The sequence below is a fragment of the Thunnus albacares genome, chromosome 14 (genome assembly GCF_914725855.1).
Source record: "Thunnus albacares chromosome 14, fThuAlb1.1, whole genome shotgun sequence".
In the NCBI taxonomy this organism is placed as follows: domain Eukaryota; kingdom Metazoa; phylum Chordata; class Actinopteri; order Scombriformes; family Scombridae; genus Thunnus; species Thunnus albacares.
Genome location: NC_058119.1, coordinates 21,113,535 through 21,135,680, shown reverse-complemented (window position 1 = coordinate 21,135,680; position 22,146 = coordinate 21,113,535). Strand labels below are relative to the sequence as shown.

Sequence of the window (22,146 nt, the reverse complement as noted above, 5' to 3'; positions counted from 1 at the left end):
GTACTGGAATGTTTCTCTACTGCAGCAAATACTAGAGAGGCTTCTCTGGCTGTGAGCCCAGAAGTAGCCTGTTGTGAAGATTAAGGTGGATGGAATCTCATAGCCAGATAATGGTATTACAATAATAAAACCCCATTCACACTGCATTTACTCGTGAAAAAAAAGAACATTACATTACACCATAATACATTGGCGTTAAATATCAGTTTATTCAGCCCTCACTATTTATCTGCAGTTCAGTTAAAGAACACAACCAAAGAAACGTGTATAGATAGTAAAATATTTTAATTAAATATACAGGAGGTCATATCATACAAAATGTCTTTATTTTTTGTCTTGCTTGCCAGCTGGATGATTGGTAAACAGATGGCTACTGTATCAAAAACACTTTCAGGATGCACATTAATGGAAACAACGTGAAAAAAAAAAAAAAAAAAAAAAGTGAAACGACAACAAATAAAAAAAGAGTATCCTAATTCTTAGTGTAGTGTTTGTTTAGATCTAATATGATCACGGTGACCTTGAAACAGAGCAAACAAGGACACAGCTAGATTGTGTAACCGACTTTATACTGTTTTTTATACTATTTACAGATTATAACAGTTTATATGGATAACAACCACGCGGTACTATCTACAAGTGCTATTTACACAGAAAATAAGACAAGAGAGAGGGTTTGCCATGAAATTGATCCCGTATGAATGTTCTGTACAGGAGGCCAGCACTAATGCCAGTTTAACCTACACACAGCAATGTACAGTACTTAATAAGAAATGAATGTCTTTATCTAAGTATTCAGTAAAACTTTACACATCGACGTTTACAGCTTTTTTTTTTCTTCTTCTTCTTCTTCTTCTTCTTTTGAAACACCAGACATGTTTACTGTGTATTTCGACTATCCTGGATTGCTTGATTATAGTGGTTGTAAAAGCCAGAGCAGGTGTTGTCTTTCCACCTCAGGCTACGGAGCATGGTAGGCATACTTTATGGAGTCTGGTACCTTTTCATCACTGTTAGAAAACACATACAGCACACATGCCCTGCAGATGAGACACCAGACCTGTGTCAATATCAACTACCTGTAAATCTTCTCAGGTTTTTCTATAATTGACTGCTTGACACAGTTAAGCTAAGTAAATAAATTTATTAAAGCACAAATACTAATCATTAGGTTAAAGCATAACTGTTTAAAAACTTTAAATTTAGTGCCTTACCAATCAAGTCTGGTGTCTGTGCCATATGGTTTTTGTATGAGTGTCTGTGCGCTGCATTTGAGACAAGAGTGACAATAATATTGATATTCCTACCCTGCTACAGAAGATAAACCTTAATAACTGTAGTGCTAACTCTAATCCAAGACTGCAAAAGGCACAGATATTTGCAAAGCAATAATATCCTAAGTGACAACATTCCTATTAAATCATACAGTGAGTCTTTTCAGCGGGTTGAATAAAAGAGTCTGTTCACCAAAACAAGAGCTTTTCAAGTCAAGAACAAAAAGATGAAATGCTGATTTCTTGTGGTGAGCATTCCACAGCAGACGGCTGCTTCATTATGCTGGTCCTACAGACAAAAAAACAAGCTGCTACAGTCTACTCGTCACACGGGGGTTTGGGGGTCAATTTACTTTCAATTCAGAAAGTAAAAATTAAAACGGCTTTTCATTAACTCTTAACAAAAGGAACATTCGCGATTTGTCAACAGATTGAACACCAACTGTTTGTGTTGTATCTGAAGTGAAATAAATGATGAGTAAAAACCTGAACTGAGTAGAAAGTGAGTCTACAGTACATCTGTCATACACAGCACCTCTGAATGTCATGATGAAACAATTTCATGTCATGCAGCACCGCAGTGAGTGTTAATGTCTATTCCAAGGAATCCAGGTGGATTTACTGTGGCACAAACAGGCAACAGCTTTCAGCATGGAGACATGTAAACAGATACAACACCACTGGCTGCCTAAAGTGTAATAATGCGCTAAACAGCTGTTTGCAATGGTGAACGCACCTCTAGTTATATAAAGAATTTCATTTACGTTGTCATGTTACTAGTAGTGTTTTTAAGCAACAAAGTTTAGCCCTCAGACGCAGTAAACAAATGGCTTTTCTCTGTTGCCCTCCACTTTTCACATGTCCAGAGCAACAACCTGACTCATGGTGACTGAGAGCGGCAAACTGATTTGTGAGCACATACACATCAGCATTGTGCAAATAAGGATACAACGACAACAACATAAAAGATACAGTAAGTGGTGATAAAAAATACAGAACAGTGCAAAGTATATAAACAAATGCATAAACAAATTTTAAAAAAAGAAAATGGAATTTTCAGTCTGTCTTACTGATGAGTTTATCAGTCTGTAATCAGCCTAAGTTTTATAATCAGTGTTTTCTTTCGACTGAGCCACAATCCCCGAGCAAGAGAGACAGAAAGACAGACAAAGAGAAGCTGAAAAAGTTTCTGAGGATGGAGAGGGAGAGGGACAAACAAATCGTCCTCTCTCCCTCACAGTCTGGTGCTGGGGTGTACCGAGGACAGCTGTGGTGGTGGGAGGGTGGAGAGAGGGTACAGGTGGTGCAACAGGTCCCCGTACAGTGCTGCCCCACCTGGATGCCTGTAGAAGTGGTGTGGACTGGGGCTGGAGGCCAGCAGCTGCCTGTGGAGCATCATGGAGTGGAAGGCTAAGGGGGGCACCAGGGGAGACACTGCCGACTGGCTCTTTAGGTACTGCAGACCTGGATGCTGCTGGAGCCCGTCCTGTGTTCCTGGTGAGACCAGGCTGCCGGGCGGGTACATGCCAGCGTAGAGGGGTGCGGCATGGTGCGGGGGGTAGGTCGTTGTTGGGTGGCCCTCGGGGAGATGGTTGTTCAGGTGAACGGCGTGGGCCGGCTCGGCTGGTTTCAGCTCCTCTGGGTCGCTGCGTCGGATAGCGCAAGCAGGGTGGATCGGTGTCACCACACGGACTTTCCTCTCTGGCACTTCCTCGTTGTCAGGTTCCAGTAAGCTCCGTTTACTGGGTCGAATGGGGCTGGTGAGGGATGCATCCGACGAAGCTTTGGGGCTGGGAAATGGCTGCGATGATTCTGCTGGGCTCTGTTTGGGAGGAGAAATGGTCATAGGAGGAACTCGGCACGCCTTAGGGTGTGAATCCAACCCCTGGTGCATGATGGGATATGGGAGACTGCAGAAGGAGGGCTTGGAGAAGGTAGACACCCTCTGAGAGTGAGGTTTAGAAATTGTGAAATCTCTGGGCTCATCTTCTGCCTCTCTGCTATCTCTGTGTGTTTGAGTCCTGTCACTGTAGTGAGATCTGTAGGCTAAGCCCTCTTGCTCCAGGCTGCTACAAACAAAGCCCTGGCTGCCTTCACGGTCCCTGGTGTAGTGCTCTCTCTGCTCTCCGTTGGGGAAGCCAGCCATCCTCTCCTGGCTCAGGCAGTTCTCAGTTTGCCTGTACAGACTGTGGAGGTGAGGGGAGGAGTAGCAGTCACCTGCATAGCTCCGAGTCTGAGCGGCTGGGCCCTGGAGTAGCTTTTCCCCAGCGTTCTCCCCACCTTCCTGGGTATGCGTTCGGGGGAGATAGGGCTGCCATGGTGGATTGACTTGAGGCTGGAGGTGGTGGCTCGTTCGGCAGCTGAAAGTCTCTGAAATCTCACCTGCAGCGCTCCTCTCCGACGGGCCACTGGTGGCTTGTTGGTGAGGCTTGCTGCTCTGGGCATGCTGGATGACTGATGGCCTGAATATTGGAGCTACCTCTGGGATGTTGTCTGATACGCACCCGTGCCTCTGCCCCGCCACTTCCTCCTCACCCTTTCTCTTCTTCTCTCTTTCAGCCCCTGATGTGGCAGGAAGAGAGGGAGCAACTGTGGGATGTGGGGGCTGGAGAGAAGGAGAAGTAAAGGAGAAAGGGTTGGACTCACACACTTGGGAGAGGAGCTTCTTTTTGGCCAAAGGAGACATGACCCCTTGACTGGCTTTGCAGTAGGCAGCCGTCTGTGCAGGGCCTTGGATAGACTCCTTCTTAATGACCCCAAAGTCTTCTTTCTCTGAGAGGGAATCTGTGCTCAAGTCTACAGCCTGTCTGTCTGCCTGTTTACACATAGGTAACACCTTCCCCACTCTCCCACCATGACTGTCTGTGGAGTCTTTGACCCTGGAGGTGGGCTCAGGTAGGGCAACATGTCCAGCAGGTTTATTGTGATCCCAACGGTGAGGCAGGTAGGCGTTTTTAGGAATGAAATGCCCTTCAGTTTGCTGTTCATGTGTAAGTTTTGCTTGGAGGGCTTCGCTGATCTGCCTCCATTCAGGCTGGGGACCGGCCCCTGTGTGGAGGGGTAGACCAGCATGTGGGGTCCTGCAGTCTGGCTCTTTGGGGCAGAGTGAAGATGGCTGCTCCACTGCCAAGGACTCCTCTTTCTTCAGGGTAAGATGTAACTCTTCCTCCTCTATTACAATCGGTTCATCTCTTAGAGACGCCTCATGCTTTATGGCTGCGGAGAGCTCATGATTCTCCTCTTTCTCCTTGGAGTCCTAGATGCAGAGAAATGATAGTTATTACAGTTGTTTCTCAAAGTAAAAGAAATAAGACACTCCGATTTTACTTATTATTCTGCTATTTGAAAGACAACAGAAATTCAAGACAACGTGTGAAGAAATGATGGGAAAGCAAAGGGAGATTGAAATTAAATTGAATTAGAGCGGGAAGGAATCCTGATGAGGCTGCAGAGGTCTGTGACTGACCTGTGATTGTTCTTGGCCTTTCACTGTCTCCCCTCGGTCCCTTCTGTTCCCCTGCTTGGGATTGTTGGGGATTTTCAATTTCTTGGCCCCCACTCCTTTGGATTTGGCCCCTGACGTCTTCTCCTGGACGCCCTCCTTCCTGGGTTTGGCCAAGGGGAGGGGTTTGTCCTGCTCGCCTTTAATGTGCCTCTCATATGGAAGGAGGAGCCTGAGGAGGAATGCAGGCAAAGGAACGCAGATGAGTTTGTGGTGTGATCATGTTATGTCATGTCATGCTTGTAAAGCTCAATTACAAATCTATGTTTTGGTTTGTTGAGAAAATATATAACAGTTTTTGATTAAAAAAAACTTTGTGTTTGAACACTAAAAGCCGGGGTAGATAAGCCTTTTTAGTATTCAAACAAATGAATAACACACAATAAACCACACAAGTATTTTGTTTGGTAATACCAAAAACAGAATGAGCTCCAGCTTTGCCAGAGGCATGCAGTGTATCAAATATGCTGCTTTAAACCCCCCCTTGTTTTAATACCTGGCAAGCATTAACAATCCTATTGTAATTAACTAGGTTAGGGGAAATCCAGGTTCAGGAGGATGCCAGAGTGTGTGTGCGTGTGTGTGTGTAAGAGAGTGTGTGTGTGTTTGTGTGTGTGTGAGAATGTGAATAACCGGTTATCTCCTACTGAGACAGATCACATTTGGTATTAGTTTAACCTTGAGAGAAGAATATAGTGTATGCTCGAGTATGTATGCATGTGTTGTGTTTGTGGCTGTGGGAATGAAAAGGAGGGAAATGCTTGGATGAATTAAAATCAAACTGGTTTAAGGGACCTCATGGCATATAATATCCTATTTAATATACAAATGTGATTCATCACAGAAGCCCTTAAAGCAAGTAATAAAATATCAGCTGGTAACAGTACGCTCCTGTTTTTAACACACTGTCCAGTTTACGTGATTAAATGCAGAATAGCTGCGTATGTTCTAACTTAATTAAGTCCATGCGAAGTGACAAGGAACATACTATTGAAAAAACATTTGACTATTTTTGACTTCTGTTATTTCTCTTCTGAATGCTTGCCAAGTCAATTTTCCGTATCTGATGTCATAACTAATGGGAACATTAAGATCTGGATAACATAACAATACCCATGTGTAAAATAATGACATGAAGAAACCAGCGAGGGAAACTTTTAGACTTTTATTGCTCAGAAAAGAAAATGGAAATTGGCATTAGACCAGAAACAAGAAAACGTTGTGGAAGAGGAAACCAAGACAACTGAAAAACTACAACATTCCTAACTTCAATAAGCTCCTCTGAAAATCTCTCCAGCTCCTCTGTCAGGGTTTTTACAATAACAATCCATAAAAGCCAGACAGAAACATGACTTTCTCAGTCATGAGAAAAAATAAGGTCTTCTCGTGTAACGACAAGAGACGGTTGCACTATTCCTTTTAAGGGACATGGCGGTAAAACAAACAATGAATCAAGAGCTGTTTCGCCTCCTCTTCAAAAGGAAGAAAAAAAAAGCCTCAGAGAGTTCAAGAGGCTCTGTGGGATTTTTTGTTATTTTTCCTCTGAACAAAAGTGCTGGCAGGGAAAGCGGTGAAACTACATTTCATACAGCTGGTCTGGCACCAGGCCCCAGGCCAAGAAAGGAAATGTACTATTAAATGTGACTTATTGGAAAGAAGGAGAGCAAAGGGGTTGTGAAAGAGAAGAGGGGAGGAGGAGGGGGGAGGGAAAGAGAGAAAGAGGAAAAAGAAACAGAAGGAGAGAGCAAAAGAGGGGATAATCACATGTTAATGAGGAGCAAAGCTGATTCTGAATGAAAGAAGAATTTCTTAGAAAACAGGAAAAACATTCAACTTTAAAATAGCAGCAGCAGTGGAATTTATTACAAATAGGTAAGCGGTTCTCAGATTTTCTGTGTTTAGGATCTCTCAATATTTATTGCACAGAAAAAGGAAGGTAGACTAAATGTTATACAAGTGTGGAATTGATTTCTTCAGGCTGGGAAATGTGTATTCAACATGTGCAAATGTCCAGCTCTCCTATCAGTGATCAAAGGGGCAGAAAAATGGCATTTATACAGTATACCAGGGTGCACTGTTGACTATCACTATGATCTGTGGGAAAGAGATGGCTGCCATGGCCCGGGTCAACTTTATGGAATGTCAATATGGGGAGGGGGGTGGGGTGTCGCAGAGCCAGATAATGTAAGAGCTGAGCCCGGGAAAATTACTGGAGCCTTAAATAGTTCCAAATGGAGAGGCTAAGATGCTGTTTTGGCCAGGAAACCAAAAAATCAGCCTCAGGAAGTTCCCCACATTGTCAGAATTATTTGCTTTGTTATGCTTAATAAATATAAGACGACTTACCGAAACTGTAACCTATTAGATGGTACGTCTTTTATACTTTCATTTCAATACATACACCTTTTACAGTTTTATGTAAATTCCCATAAATGGCTGACTAAGCAAAGAAAATTCAAGCTACATGGCATTCACTTCTTTTTCCATTCTTAAGTCTATAGTAAAAAAAAAAAAAGAAAGAAAAAGAAATGTAAAATTACAACAAAGCCCTCATTGTTAAAGATTGGAGTCATTTCAAGCAGTGTATATATAACTTAGTCACGATCATGTAGTATAGCAATCATAATACAATACCACTTATATAAGTGGCAATTTCCTCCAAGGAAGGCGAAGAAGGGCTGTGCTTGGCAGCCGCTGCATTTGTTGAGAGAAAGCCAGGTGTAGTTAATAATTTGAGCCACTTGGGGGCGTCTGCTGCACTGAGAGATTCCAGGAAAGAATTTCATTAAGGCAGGAGAGGCAACATTTTTATGAGGTCAATAAATACTTAACTTCCTCTCATGCCAATTTATCACCCGGCTTTTGTTTAAGCAGCCGTTTTCCATGTTGATAACAAGCAACTAAAATATGCAGTGAAGAGAATAAACGTTGAATAGATGTAGAAAGATCATGTTCTCATGTGCTAAGTGTAATTTAGCTAAGAGGATATTTGTATATATATCACGCATATCTGACTTATCTTTCTTAGAATCAGTGACATCAATAACAATGTCATTGATCAAACCACAACTGTCAACTAAGCATGTCTCTGCTTTTGGATTAATGGATAGCACACAAAGCACCTCCCCCTCAAAAAAGACAACTTGGCAAAAACAAGGTGACTTTACCAGCAATGTGCTGCTCTCATCTGAGTTTTGTGTTACAGGAACAAGCAGTGTGTTAAAATCCAAGAAATGCCTAAGTCACCAAATAAGTGGGAAAAAACCTGCGGGCTGTTCCATTTCAACAATTTCCCTCCCATCCGTGCTGAAATTAATTTTAGTTGGTGTTGTGTTAAGATCACAAGAGCTGCTTCATGTGTTAAAAAAAAAAAAAAAAAGGAAAAGAAACTATTTAAAGAGCTGGTGGACAAGCCCCGGAGGCTGTGGAAATATGTGGAGGAAAGAAAATGACTTACTTTTACAAGCCTTGTGAGGAAAAAGGGAATAAAAGAAGATAAAATCAAATCTTTATCGAATCTAAATGCAACGATTAAGCATCATCACGGCATTAAGGAAACAATAACTGCTGCGGAGAAAGAGAGAGACGAGATGCCAGCAGAGGGATAAACAGACATTGTAGCTGGTCCCTCTGCTTTGGATTCATGTCTGAAAGCCCCTCTTTTGTCTCAAAGCCAAACCACTTGAGGTGACCCTCATTCATGCAGTTAAAACAGGAGGGCAGGGCAGGAATGTATGAAAAACTTAAAGTCCTTTGTCAAGTCTGAAAATACCAGATTTAAAATGACCTCTACAGTTCCCCCGGGGGTTGCTCTCATTAGATGCTGCTGCTCCAACTCACAGTAAATGTTCGCAGTAGCAGGTGTGAGCCAAGTTCTAACTGTGTGGACAATATATGTATAAATGTGTACTTTTCTGCATGAAGAACCTCTCAAGTCTTTCAGTCACTCAAGTATTAATACCCAAAAATATACAGCATATGTTCCCTCTTGCTGCCCTACAGTGGACTGAAATCTCTGCAAGAATGTCATTAATTTAATTTGCTACACTGAACTACTTATTAATCTCAGTAGACTTGAATAGATTCTCATACAGTCGATTGCCTGTCACACGTCAGTGCCATAATTTGTGATTTCTCATTGCCACTGGGGAAAGAAACCTTGGACCCTTTGATTAAATTCCACGCATAAAGAAATCACCCAATATTGTGATTTGTTAGATCACTGCAAAAAAAAAAAAAAAAAGAGGTTTTATCACTGGATGCTCAATGAAGCATTCTGTCTTGGGGAAACCATCAAGCTCTCAGAGGTTAAAATAGCCGCCTGCTATTTTAGTGTAAAGAACATGCAGCTCTTTGGCTGCATTCCCACTGAAGCTGAAATCCAGATGCAGTAGTAGAGTCGTGGATATACAAAGTACTTGGCCTTTCTTTTTGATGCAGACAATATGTTGTTGAGACCTTTTTTTAGTGTTGAGGAATGCTGACAGACAATATGCAACCATGTTCTCAAGTTGCAAGTTCTCTCTTTGCCATCTCTCTCTTCTACTTTGTTTCTTTCTATTGAATCATTTTTGCTTGTTCATTAAAATATGTCACTGTTTTTGTCTTTCTTGCCCTCCCTGTTTCGCTCAGTATGGGAACAAAAAGCAGGGAGGACATGAAGGTGATATTCCCTCTCTCCCACCTCTCATTGTAATAAAATAACACACTCTACTTTAGAACAAGAGACCAGAATAATTGAAACCTGTGTTTGAACTACGGTATTAGACAAGGCAAGCTAAAGTGTAATGCGCCACATTTGATGTATCTGCAATACAGCAAGGACAATGCAGAGAGATGCTGACTAGTGCACGATACTGAGCGTCTAGCAGAATAAAATTAAAAGAACACAATCTCCTGTCCCCTTTTCTCTTCCCCCAAATCTGAACTCCATTCTATTACAATTCTCAGTGTGAGCACTGGCTCAAGGTTTCCTCATAATTATGAGGAACAAATGTATTTTTATATCTGGAGAGCAGCTTTAGTGAATGCAGAGGAACATCGATACCACGAGGAATGAATAAAGGCTGAATCAATAAAACATCTAGTCGACTAAAATTGGAACAGGCGTGCATCTGTCGTAAAAGAAATACATATCTGCATGATCTGAGCCAGAGAATATTTCACAGGCCTCAGACTCTATGTACAGTACATCTGGCAAACATCTAATTCTTTTAAGATGATGATGATTTTAAGATGATTTAATCCAAAGCTCCTCATCTGCGTTTTCTGCTATTGCCCAAAACCTCAGAGTTTTTAAATAGCAAATTATTCTAAATTGCTTCTCTGTTGCCATGGATACCCCCCCACCCCCCCCACCCCCCACCCCCCCTCCACAACCCCTTCCCTCCCCAATACCAACCCCGTTGTGCAATTACATTAGAGTGCCAAGGCATGGTGAGGTATTAAAAATCTGTAACAGGCAGAAATGAACAGAGATAGTGAAATGTGATGTTTCTGCAACAAGAGATCACGTAGGAAACCAGGAAGATTAAATATGTAGGAGCTGTTAAAAGGCGCTGACCTGTATAATGAAAGAAACAGCATGAAGTGCAAGGCAGGGAGTGGGAGAGAGAGAGAGAGGTAGAGAGAGAGAGAGAGAGAGAGAGAGAGAGAGAGGGTGGGGTGGGGGGTGGGGGGGGGGGGGGGGGGGGGGGGGGGCACAGAGAAAATGGCACAGCACTGAAGCAAAAGGCAGTCTATTTCAAGGTTATTGATGCCATCTTTTTCATGACCTCATTTTTAATTCAGAGCGCTGGGCCCTGACAGCTAATCTCGGGAAACGGTTTAAATAAATATCATTAAAGCTTCCCCCGTAGCTGCGGCGGCAGACCTTGGCTTGGACATTTCTACATTGATTTTTCCCTGCGTACTAATGAATGGCGCTCCGCGACTAAAAAACAGTAACTTTGAAAATGACAATTAGCTGAGGTTATCTCCTGTTCAATTCCAGCTATGTAACTCCATTACTACCAGCGATTACCGCCTGCTCCTGGACAGCATAAATATAGTGATTATGCCCCTGGCTCCATCTTTCACAATAACATCTCCTAGGAAACCATTTCATATGATTTTACCATTAGGACTGTAAAGGGATAATGTGTATAATTTAAAATGAGAGCTGAATGCTTGTGGATACTCACAGTCTTTAACCCAAATAACAGCAAGAATATCCACTTAATTTAAAGCAATTATATCTTGAAATATTATTTCCTTTCTTCCTACTAGCTCGAGACTTTTTATTTCCTGCTCTACTCTACTTTGGCCCGCTGAGACAAATCCGAAGTGATCCTTCTGAGAGAGGTGGAAAACATAAGTGTTGTTCCAGTTTGTACACTGTACATTCTTCCCTGTGAATTATATTTCTGTAGCACATTGACTAATGATTAAAGGTGGAAACAAAGACGCCTCTAGGGAACAAACACACACTTCAGTGAGCCCACAAACAGCCTCATTCATCATGCGGAGAGAATGGCCGTGTTTGCTGAGTTAATACAATGAAGCTAATTGCCCTCCAAGCAGCCCAAACACCAAGGCTCAGCTAAAATTATTCCCCTGAATGGAAACTTGCTCAGCTTCAGCTGATCTCTTTCTCTCTCTCTCTCCCTCAAACACACACACACACACACACACACACACACACACACACACACACACACACACGCCTTATCACCCCCCAAACCCTCCCTCTTACACCTTCTCTCTCTGTCAGCCTGATATTCACTGCAGTGTGTGGATATTATTGCTTTGTATTGATTCAGCATTATTTTCTCTCAGCTGCTTCTCGGTGGCTGGAGAGGGAAAGGCCAGCACAGCAGTAGTCACACCTCAGCGCTTCCCACAGTTTCGCCAAACCTGCCTGCCTCCCTATGACCCTATTTACACCCTATAACGTGATGAACAACGTGGTTTCTCATAAGTCATTTCCAGGCAAAGACTCATCATAATGATTTCAAAACTAGATTTAAAAAAAAAGCAACACAACACAAGGATCAAAGACAGATTCTGACTTTTGCAATAAACTGATGTTTGGCCAGCATCATCTCCGGAGCCAGGTGTTGAAAGTCATATCTATTATTAGTATAAATAAGGCCAGACACTCTGCAGCAGCTCCTCTTTTAAACCATATCCCTCTTTCAGGCAGTGAGGAGGAACACAGGAAAGCAGATCAAACACTGAAAGCGCCCTCAGCTGAACGTTTAGAGGCAAATTGTCAGCTTGTGTACAAATGCAACACGCTGAATAATACACTCTCATACGTATGGTTTCACAAATTTCCTGGAAAACCACTCTGGCCGCCACTGCCTGTGCTTGAAAATTCGCTTACAGCATGCTATCTTGACACAATATGAAGCTGCCCGGCTCCCTCGTATGGTGCTGCTGGCATACTGCTGTATTACTGACAGGTGTGTATGTGCCTGAGCTGTGTTGATGCATGAACCAGCAGCAGCCGGAGGGATGTGGAGAGGGTCGCCGGCCCGGAGGAATGACCTGCTTCATGAGCGACTGGTTATCTCTTGTTGGGAAGATCGTATTTGGCATTTGTTTAACCTTGGGAAAGTGGGCGTGTGTGCTTGTTTGTATGTATGTGTGTGCGTGTGAGTGTGCAAGCAGCCCTGTATAATACCCTCACAGCTCCCTCAGGATCATATCCATATGCTTGCTTTAATTTTGTTACCATCCGAGTGATTATAATGTGGAAGTTCAAAATGCTGCAGTATCTGACTGAATGATTAGATGAATACATTAAACTGGTGTTTTCATTTTTATCCTGCAACTCTGTGTGCTTGCAGTACATATAAAGGGGAAAGGGTAGTTACTGTATATACATGTGTATCCATGTAGGTCAGTTAATAATTCAAAACTTGGCTGTTATTTCTGAGCTTTTAAATCCTCTTTAGCCTGCTTGTAGAGGAGCATGGGTGGAGTTTACAGCATAATTGGTTCCATAGTGCCATGCAACGAATCAATTAATCCTAAGAAAATAACTGGATCTCATCTCATCATGAATTGATTTAGGTCCATAAGGAATGCATTTCTTAATACTGTTAGAACTGCATGCCATAACAGTGAGAGTCAGTGAGGAATAATTTGCAAACTATCCCACTGTTGCGAGAACTATTTTTCATGTATGTGTAAGAGCACTCACTTCCTCTGGTTAAGGTCAATATGTGTCTTGTAGTGTCCTGATTTTATGAATAAAGTGCTATAAAATCATACTTGGTACAGCTAAGCAGGAGGTTTACTCAGTACAGGCAATGCAAACTGTTTCATGTGTGCATGCATGGCAATAATGTGCCATATATAACTGCCGGACATAATAACTCACCTCTCGTAGTGTCTCCGTGTACACGTGGCGGCGCTTGTGCTGCTGGGGTTCCCGCCCAATTCATCATACACATGCTTCCACTGTCTACGAACTGTGATCTGTAGGAATGGATGAGCGGAAAAAGAGCGATAAGACAAAGAGAAAAAGAAAAATGATGAATGTAAAGCGAGGAAAATTGGAAAAATATGAAAGGAAGAAAGAATAAAAAAACAAAGAGAAAAACATAAGTGGCTGACATCATTTTGAGGTCTTGGGGAGTTACTGACTCATGATGTTCCAGTTATTGAATCCTCAACACTCAATTCTCTAACATAATAAGCTCTGTTAACATCATGCAGTCACTTGTTCCTTCTTTAACCTCTTATCCCATAACAGATGACGGGCTACAACACAGAACACAAGACTTCAGGCTTCCACAGAGCTAACAAAGCCTCAGCATGAAACGTGAGATAATCAGCTGCAGATATGAGGGTTTTAAAAGGATATGAGCCCCAATTATATGAGCTGTATCCTGTTTATGGCCTGGTCTGGCTGTCTGTTTGGATGACATTATACCAGCTAGCTAATGAAGAAACAAGCATGAGCAATACATTTGACGACTTAACATCAAACATTGACTTCACTTTGGAAACATGTCGCACATGAATAGCGAGTGAGCAAACGGCAGGTAAGGCTGCCAAGTTCAGTGCCCGTGCCTCATATACACACACATTTCTGACTCATGTGCACAATTGTGGGTATATATTCGTGCATTTCACTTCATCTCCAACATGGGAAAAAATGAGCGATTTGACCAATTTCCTTCTGACAAGTGCAGTGCAGAGGAACATGTGTTTTCCACTGCGAGGGGGTTTTGAAACAACGGCATCATTTTTGCTAAATGTGGCTCTGAGCAAGACTTTCTTCTTGGGAAAATAGTGACTGACCTCAAGGGGCAAAGGGAGGGCAGGGAAAGAAAAGACGGAAGAATGAAGGGAGGTTGTTAAGAAGGAGAATGAGAAAAGGAGAGATGATAGAGAAAAAAGAGAGGAGAGGAGGGTAGACATCAGGAGGGAGGAGGAAAGCAGAAAGAGAGAGAGAGAGAGGAGGGGGGTGGGGTGGGGGGGGGGGGCATTGACAAAAGAGAAGGAATATATTGCCACATATGTGAATACTTACCAACTCATATCCTCCGAGTTTCTGAGCAGCTTGAAACATAGTCCAAAGGTTGACTGTAGGAGACAGAAGACAAACAAGGCAGTCAGGGACTCTGGGAAAGGACCTGAGCTGAAACACATCACGTCATATACAGTCATTACACCAGAGAGAGAAAGAGATACAGTGCTGGAAGAAGCATTAAGACCCTGTTTTTAAGTACAAGCAGCAATATTACACTGTTAAAATATTCTCAAGTAAAAAATTAGAAGTAAAAGTCCTGCATTTCAAATTTACTTGAGTTAAAGTACAGAAAGTATTATCAGCAAAATGTACTTAAATATCTTTCAGAGCATTATTATTATTACATATAATATTATTAAGTTATTATTACTGATGCATCGACATGTAAGGAGCATTCAAGTGTTGTGACTTGTCATTCTGGAGTTAATTTTACAAATTATGTGCACGGTTTAGTAGTTTAATCTATAACAATCGACCATATTTTATTAGTTGATGATATATTTTGTACCTTGTAACTACTGTTACTAGATACAATACTGTTGCTAGTAACTATAGCAACAGTATGAAATTAAGTTAGATTAGATTAAACATTATTGTCATTGCACGCAGTAAGCATCAGTACAACCACTTGCAATTTAGTATCTAATCAGATAACACAAACTGCAGCAAAGCACTAGTGATAGCGTGATATTATGTTATTGTGCTATGTGCAAAGTAAACAAAACCCAAACTGCACAGTGTCAGTGATTTGATATGTCAGTAGTGTAGCTATGATATTGAAATAAATGTAGTGGAATAAAAAGTACAATATTTCCTTTGAAATGTCGTTAAGTAGAAGTATAAAGTACTTGATATCATCCTTAAATACTTACAGTACAAAACCTGACTAAATGTATTTAGCTACTTAGAGAGCAGAGACAGACAGACAGATAAATAGATAGATGTAAACGCAATCTTTTTTTATTGGAGCATGTCAAAGGAATATAGTAATTACATATTCCTGGACTGGCAGAATGAAAACAGCTTTTTATCATTTTCACACAAAGCAATGCAGCACTTCTGCAGAGAGGATGCAAATGAATATTGAGTACTTGTACGATCACCGCTATGTGATAAAATACAGCGTATGCTTCATCCTGACAAAGAGATTTGTTAACCCTCAGCTGCAGCCTCCAGGTATGAATGAAAACCATTACAAGCATCAAACGCTTGGCAATATGCTCAAACTTCTGTTTGAACTCAATGCAAATGAATTTGCATTGATTTCCCCATGCAAATAACCCATGACAGGCCATATCAAAATACAAGTCTTGTGTAATATTTTCCTAAAAATAGCCATGTAAGCCTTCAGAAAGGCTTCAAATGGCTGTCTTTGAAGGAAAATATTTCCCACAAACAATGAACCACTAGTTCATTGGGAGACTTTTTGTGCCAGTGACATTTGTATTTGCTTTCTGTAACATCATTGTTTAACATTTTTATATGACGGCCTATAAATAAGAAAAGGAGGCCTCGCCTGGGGAGAAATCCATCAAAATTCAATCTGTGCGTACACAAAGCCTTGCATTTGTCAAAATGACATTTTCCTATCTCCGCATTTGACAGCATTGATTTTTTCCTTCCCTCCTCTCTGCGACCGTTGTCAATGCACGGGTGGAATAACAAAGGGAGCTGGGTAGGTTTTTCTGTTTGAACTGAGCACTACGGCGTATTGTGCTTTCTGACTGTAGAAACAGAAAGATGGTCTATTTAACTAGCTTGTTATGCATCGACTGTAATTACCACAATAGCACACGGGACTGGGAGGGAACAGAACAGATAAAGGAAATGAGAGAACATGTCTTTTCTTAGATGTCTTGTCATTAGCAATTTCTTTTCTTAATTCCCCTCTATTTGGCAGGGGCAATTATCACTGAGATAAGGATGACAAAACAGGAACACAATGCAGCCTCAATGACACACCGATGGCATGGCAATTAGACAACAAGGCTGAAAGAAGGAGACAAATTGGAACTGATGTTCACAATCACATGCTGATGCCCAAGCACTGAGGCACACATGTGTCTGTAATAGTCACACATACACACACACACAGAAACACAGTTACCAGTTAATCTTGCAAATCAAAGGCATTCAGAAAATACAACGTAGCCACTACTACTCCTGTTTTATTCCTCCTCAACTGCTCAATCCAATCTATCTCTCATTTCTTTCAGCACCTCTACTGTGCCAAAACAACTTTCAATGGCAGCAGCTGTAGAGCAAAGTCAATATTAACCAAGTGATAAAAAAAATAGAAGAATAGCAACTTGCATGAATAAAGTGCAACCTGAGTTTTCCTCTCCGACTCTTCTGTTCTGCAAAAGTAACAGCCACTTCCTGTGATTCAGGTGCCAGAGTGCATTCAGCCTCTATGAATGGATTATAATTCAGTAATTCAGAGCCAAATTTTCCATAACCTTTTTGAAATAGCTCGCCGAGGACAGGTGAATAAACCCATCTTGAGGCATCGGATACAGTAGATATAAAAATAAAGAAGAAAAATGTGTTAGAGCTGAAACAATCAGTCGATTAATCGATTAGTCAATTGGCAGAAAACTAACCAGCAACAATAAATTAGCTTACAAGCAGAAATGACAAAGATTCTCTGGTTCCTGCTTCTCAAAGGGGAATATTTGCTGTTTTTTTGTTTTCTGTGATAGTAGTCAGACCAAACTAGGGCTGCAGCTAATAATTACTTTCATTATTGATTAATCAACCAATAATTTGATCAAATAATGGTTTAGTCGATGGGTTTAGTCAATATTTTAACAGAAATATAGTGAAAAAAATTGCATTGATAATTTCTTAGAGCATACTGTGATGCCTTCAATCTGCTTGTTTAGTCTGACTAACGTGTTTATTATCACATATGACAAAGAAAACAGGAAATCGTCACATTTGTGAAGCTGGAATAAAGCATAGTTGAAAGCTGAAACGATTTATTGATAATCAAAATAGTTGCTGATTATTTTTCTTTTGATTGAGTAATTGACTAATCATTGCAGCTCTTGTCAAAACAAGAAATGTGAATATGTCGATGGATGGACATTAATCACTGTTTGTTAAAGACCAAAATAATCAGAAAATGAACCAGTAATGAAAATAATCATTAGCTGCAGCCCTGAAACTATTCTATCACCACACAGCTCAACAAGTTACTCTGAACGCTAGTGAGTCAGTGTAAAATATGTATGTATATGTGATTATTACAGACTTAAGAGGCCAATTGGTCTCAGATCAGCACCTCTGCTCCGAGATGTTTAATGCATACAACCCCTGGAGAGGAATATAAATGCAACATGAGTGTGAGGCAGGCAAACAAGTGGACACTGTGTTAAACTACAACAAAATAAATATTACTGGGTTTAAAATATGTTATGAGCCATGTGAGGCGAAGGCAGATTGAAATTTAGAGGTTCACATCTCTCCGTGCGGCTATAAAGACCCGTAATTGCAGTCTTAAAAAACATTGTTCAGGTACAGTAAGATTCACATCTAGTACATGAGGTGGAATACGCATAAACAGTCCGTGTTAGGAGTCAGAGAGGGGGTTTTTATGTTTTGAAGGTGAATCAAATGGATACTGAAATTACGCAGCCAACAAAGCATGAGTAAGTCTGGTAAAACATTCAACCATCTGTTGCTTTGTTAAACTCCAGAGGACTTCAGAAAAAAGATTATTACTCAAATGCAACTAAAATAACATAATTTCAATTTCCATTTCAGGAAAGCAGGTTCTTTGATCTTTTAATGCATTTGTAGTGACTTTAAAGGGAAGAATATGAAAATGGCGCCAGATTACATCTAAGGGTTTGTTGTATTAATTATGATGTGTTTTCCTTTTTTTTTCTCTCCTCTTTACATGTGCTGATGTGTGCTGGCTGCCAAGGACGAAGTTTAAACAGCATGATTTCACCATTTAATGAGGGCCTTGCTTATGATGTGTCTGGTTTTGAGATTCAAAGCATGTAGTGTATGTTAAACAGTTGGCGCGTGGACCTCGACTTTATTCTGAGCTCAAACCGAGAAATGCCAACTAAAAGTAAAGCATGTTGGGTATGTAATTCTCCCTCTGTCTCTCTTTACCTCGTACTCTCTTCCACTCTCTATCTCCCTCAACCACAATGACCTATTTAAGCAGCAACATGTCGGCAGTCAAGATGACAGGATTGTCAAAATACCACAGTGAGGTTAGCAGAGTCAAGGCGACCACAGCTTACCTACATGTAATAGTTTAGAGTAATGAGTTTTACAGTGCTATAAACTGTCACTGTTAAATTCAATACACATCTCTGTCTCCCTCTCCTGCTTCTCGTTAATTTGCTGATGTTGCCGAGCCACATTCTGATGTGAACGGCTAAATCTTCCTCGGCTCGTTTGAAATGAATGCAAATGTGATTTCCATCCTCTATATAAAGACCGAGAAAGAAGTGAATGTGAGAACCACGGTTTGAGATGACAGCCCACATTCTCTCGTGTCTCGCCTCAAGATCAAACAAACAAAAAAAACAAATGCACTTTTTCAGTTTCAGGAGACCAGAGCACGCCCTTTATGGTGTTTACGTGCATGTTTCTCCACTTGTGTCCCGTGCACATCGAGAGCAAGCTAAGCATCCGACCTATATTAGAAATCTTTGATCTCTAGCAGACGTGTTTCCCATACATGTGATGTTCTTTTAACACTGTTAGAGGACGTTCTTGGCCTTCACAGGAAACCCCTCTGACAAGTGTGAGAAGATATTCTCTGCTTATATAAAAGCCAGCCAAAATATGCTCTGACAGGGAGCTTCCAGAGTCTTTTACAAACCGCTGGATGTGATTTTTCTCAACATAGACAATTATTCCTTTAGTTTATTATTACTACAGATTGGATGTGTTTTTTTTTACAGTTTAACAGCAGTGTAATTTACTGATTTTGGGCACAGTGCCTGCAGTAATTGGCTGCCATCTCCATTTCTTCCCCCTAAAGCTCTCATAATGTGGATTGTTAGGACAAAACCTGCCCTTGACTTGACTGAAAAGCAGCTCCTGGTTTCTCATCTGATCACAACAGGGGGGCACTATTGACAACATGTGGTTAGAGATGCTGATTAAAATCCACACGGGGTTTTTCCTTGCCTATTTGACTCTTGGGTATGACTTACAGTGCAGTTTCACTCTGATATCTAAACTGTAATTTGAAACATATGCTTCTGTTTCTTTTCTTCAAGCACAAGGCAGTATTTTTTTTCTCTTTGCATGGAAACACTGAATAGGTATTAGTAGTTTTATTCCTAAAGAGGTCTCTCACTGGGTTTTTAATTCCCTATCAGCCCTCTAACCTTCCTCACTGGTGATATTATAACCCAAATCTCTAACTCAAGGAAAATATATAAACACAATATTACTATTGGACTATTGAAACTAGTACACTCTATTGTTTAAACATTGCCAATGAAGGAATAAGAGAATAAGTTGTCCTACTCACTCTGTTTGAAGCCGAGGAAGGGGATCCTCTCTATGGGCGTGTCTCTGTCTTTCATGTACTTGTAGAGCTCCACTAAGAAAGCCTGCTCCTCCGCTCTGCTCTCCTCTGATGTTTCCTCCTCTTTCTTCTCCTCTTCGCTTCTTTCCTCCTTTTCCTTTTCCTTATCCTTTCCTCTCTCCTTCTCCTCAGCGGAGGATTTCTTGCTGAGGCCGTTGGCCTTGTGTTTGGCTGCCGAGGTTATTTTTCCGTTGGGTACCACTTTACAGTTGGGTTTGACCTATAAGGAGTGAGCGTAAAAAAAAGTCAGCGGATATAATTTTAGATGAAAATTCAACCCTTGACAGACTGTTATTCAAATGATGTCAGACAGTTTGGATGAAATACGTTTGGGCTCCAGCACAAACAAATATTCTTACAGGCCACAGAGGCTGCTTCTCATTGATTATCAATGGAGCAGCTCCTCTTGTCATCGCAGATTAGGCACAGATTAGTTTGACTCTAGCTTCAAGAGAGAATTGCTAATATTGATTTAACTGTCCAAGGTCATAGGAATAACAGCTGTGGAAGGGCTTTTAGGGTGGATACTTCCTTCACTTTGAATATTACAATCAATGTCAGACAGGCGCTGGATAAAAAGGAGCACTGAAAAATACAGAAGTGCAGCATCAGTGATGTAAAATCTTTCAAAATTCACTGGAAATCATCACTCAAAATGTTCAATTTGTTAAATAAAATGCGAGACAAAAATCTGCCAACATGCTGTGATAATTTCACAAAGTAGCCTTCAATTCTCCTCTTGAAGTAACATTATCTTGGCAGTAGTTCAGTGATTATTCAAGAATACTAGCACTTGTTTCACTGTGGGATCACGTTGTACTTTAAATGTCTAAATGACTCTTATGTGGTTGAAGGAAAAGAGCCACAGACAAAGAGAGTGCTGCTCAACGACTATGCTACAATGACTTATCTATTAAATAATAAATCAGTCAGATAAAAGATAATATAATCGTTTGACCTTGTGTACAATATATATTGAATTTACTAGCTTGAAAACAAAGTAAGAAAAAACATTTTTATCTTGTTGGTTGACGACACAAGTTCAGATGTCATTTAACTGAAAGATACAGTATATAATACCCACAATATACTTGATTTCTCTAATAAACATTTACTTGAGTGTTACCTTGGGACTTTTGCTCTCTGGGCTGCAGGGGTCCTGTGCAGCCATTGCTGTTGACCCTTGGCTTGACCCTGATGACCCTTGACCCTGAGCCTGACCCGGGGAGTCCCTCCTCTGAGAGATGGACAGCTTCTTCTTCCGAGGTCGCCCCTTCAGGTTGGGAGCTGAGCGAAAGGAGGACAGAAAATAAATGATTTAAACTGTGACAATGAGAATATCGGTTTAGGTTGGAAGAACCTGCCTTATTTGCTGCCATTTTTAGTCTAAAGCTATTTAACTTTTCATCTTTCAGAGGTTTTTCAGGAAGAAGAATACCAGCAGTGTGATACCATTTCCAGACAAAAATACATTTCCTCTTTGATCACATTGGCTTTGAGCTGAAGAGGACAAAGGCTATGACAGGAACATTTACAATCAGGGAAAGGAATTTCACAGGCCTGCTAGCCTGTAGCTAATTATTTTTAAACTGGATTAGTGCAACATGGTGCTGAATGGGGTAACTGACTGCCAAATTGCTCCAATGTGCTAGTAAACACCATCCTCAAGTTCCCTCTGAGCCTAAAAGAGAAACTACATTCAAATTCAGACAGATGTAGTTTTAATATTCTAGATAAGGGCATTGTAACAGTCAAGCGTTTAGTAAAACAAGCATATGTCATTTACTACTGTAAATGACATATGTCATAGCCTTTGTCCTCTTCATTTACTACTGTAAATGACATATGCTGGTTAACCCAAAAAGCCACAAAATGGAGGAAAATTCAAACAACAGTTTCTGCTAAGGGAAGTATTTGATACAGATGCTATAAAAACTCAGAGCTCATGACTGTTTTCTCACGGTTTTCACAGTGCAACTGCCACTGTTGTCATCTCACCATCAGCATCTGCATGATAAAGAATTACATTATACTATAGCACCTCAGATGTACTGATCATCATCTCTATTTTTGGTTTCCCACTGGTTAGCCTGCTCATGTCTTAAAGCTGAACACTGTTAATTAAAAACACATGAACCTGCCTGATAGGAGCTCTTTGTTTGAAAGGCTGGCAGATATAATTGCTCAGTTCACATTACACACACAATAAAGTATTTAAGCCCTCCAAGTCCTTTGTACACCCACGTTTATGTCAACCCGCGACTGTAATGTAACTTCT

The 22,146-nt window shown here is 40.9% G+C and overlaps 1 protein-coding gene across 1 annotated transcript in view; it reads right to left on the bottom strand.

Annotated features, from left to right (window-relative positions):
• Positions 1-268: 268 nt before the first annotated feature.
• Positions 269-22,146, bottom strand: part of LOC122997221 (AT-rich interactive domain-containing protein 5B-like) — a 76,573-nt gene continuing 54,695 nt past the window's right edge. The window contains exons 5-10 of the mRNA XM_044373252.1: positions 20,995-21,155; positions 19,812-20,088; positions 14,303-14,355; positions 13,145-13,242; positions 4,741-4,948; positions 269-4,530 (exon numbers count right to left, since the gene is read on the bottom strand). Of these exons, the coding sequence (XP_044229187.1) occupies positions 2,509-4,530; positions 4,741-4,948; positions 13,145-13,242; positions 14,303-14,355; positions 19,812-20,088; positions 20,995-21,155 (2,819 nt within the window). The 3' untranslated portion in view covers positions 269-2,508. The remainder of the gene's footprint in view (positions 4,531-4,740; positions 4,949-13,144; positions 13,243-14,302; positions 14,356-19,811; positions 20,089-20,994; positions 21,156-22,146) is intronic.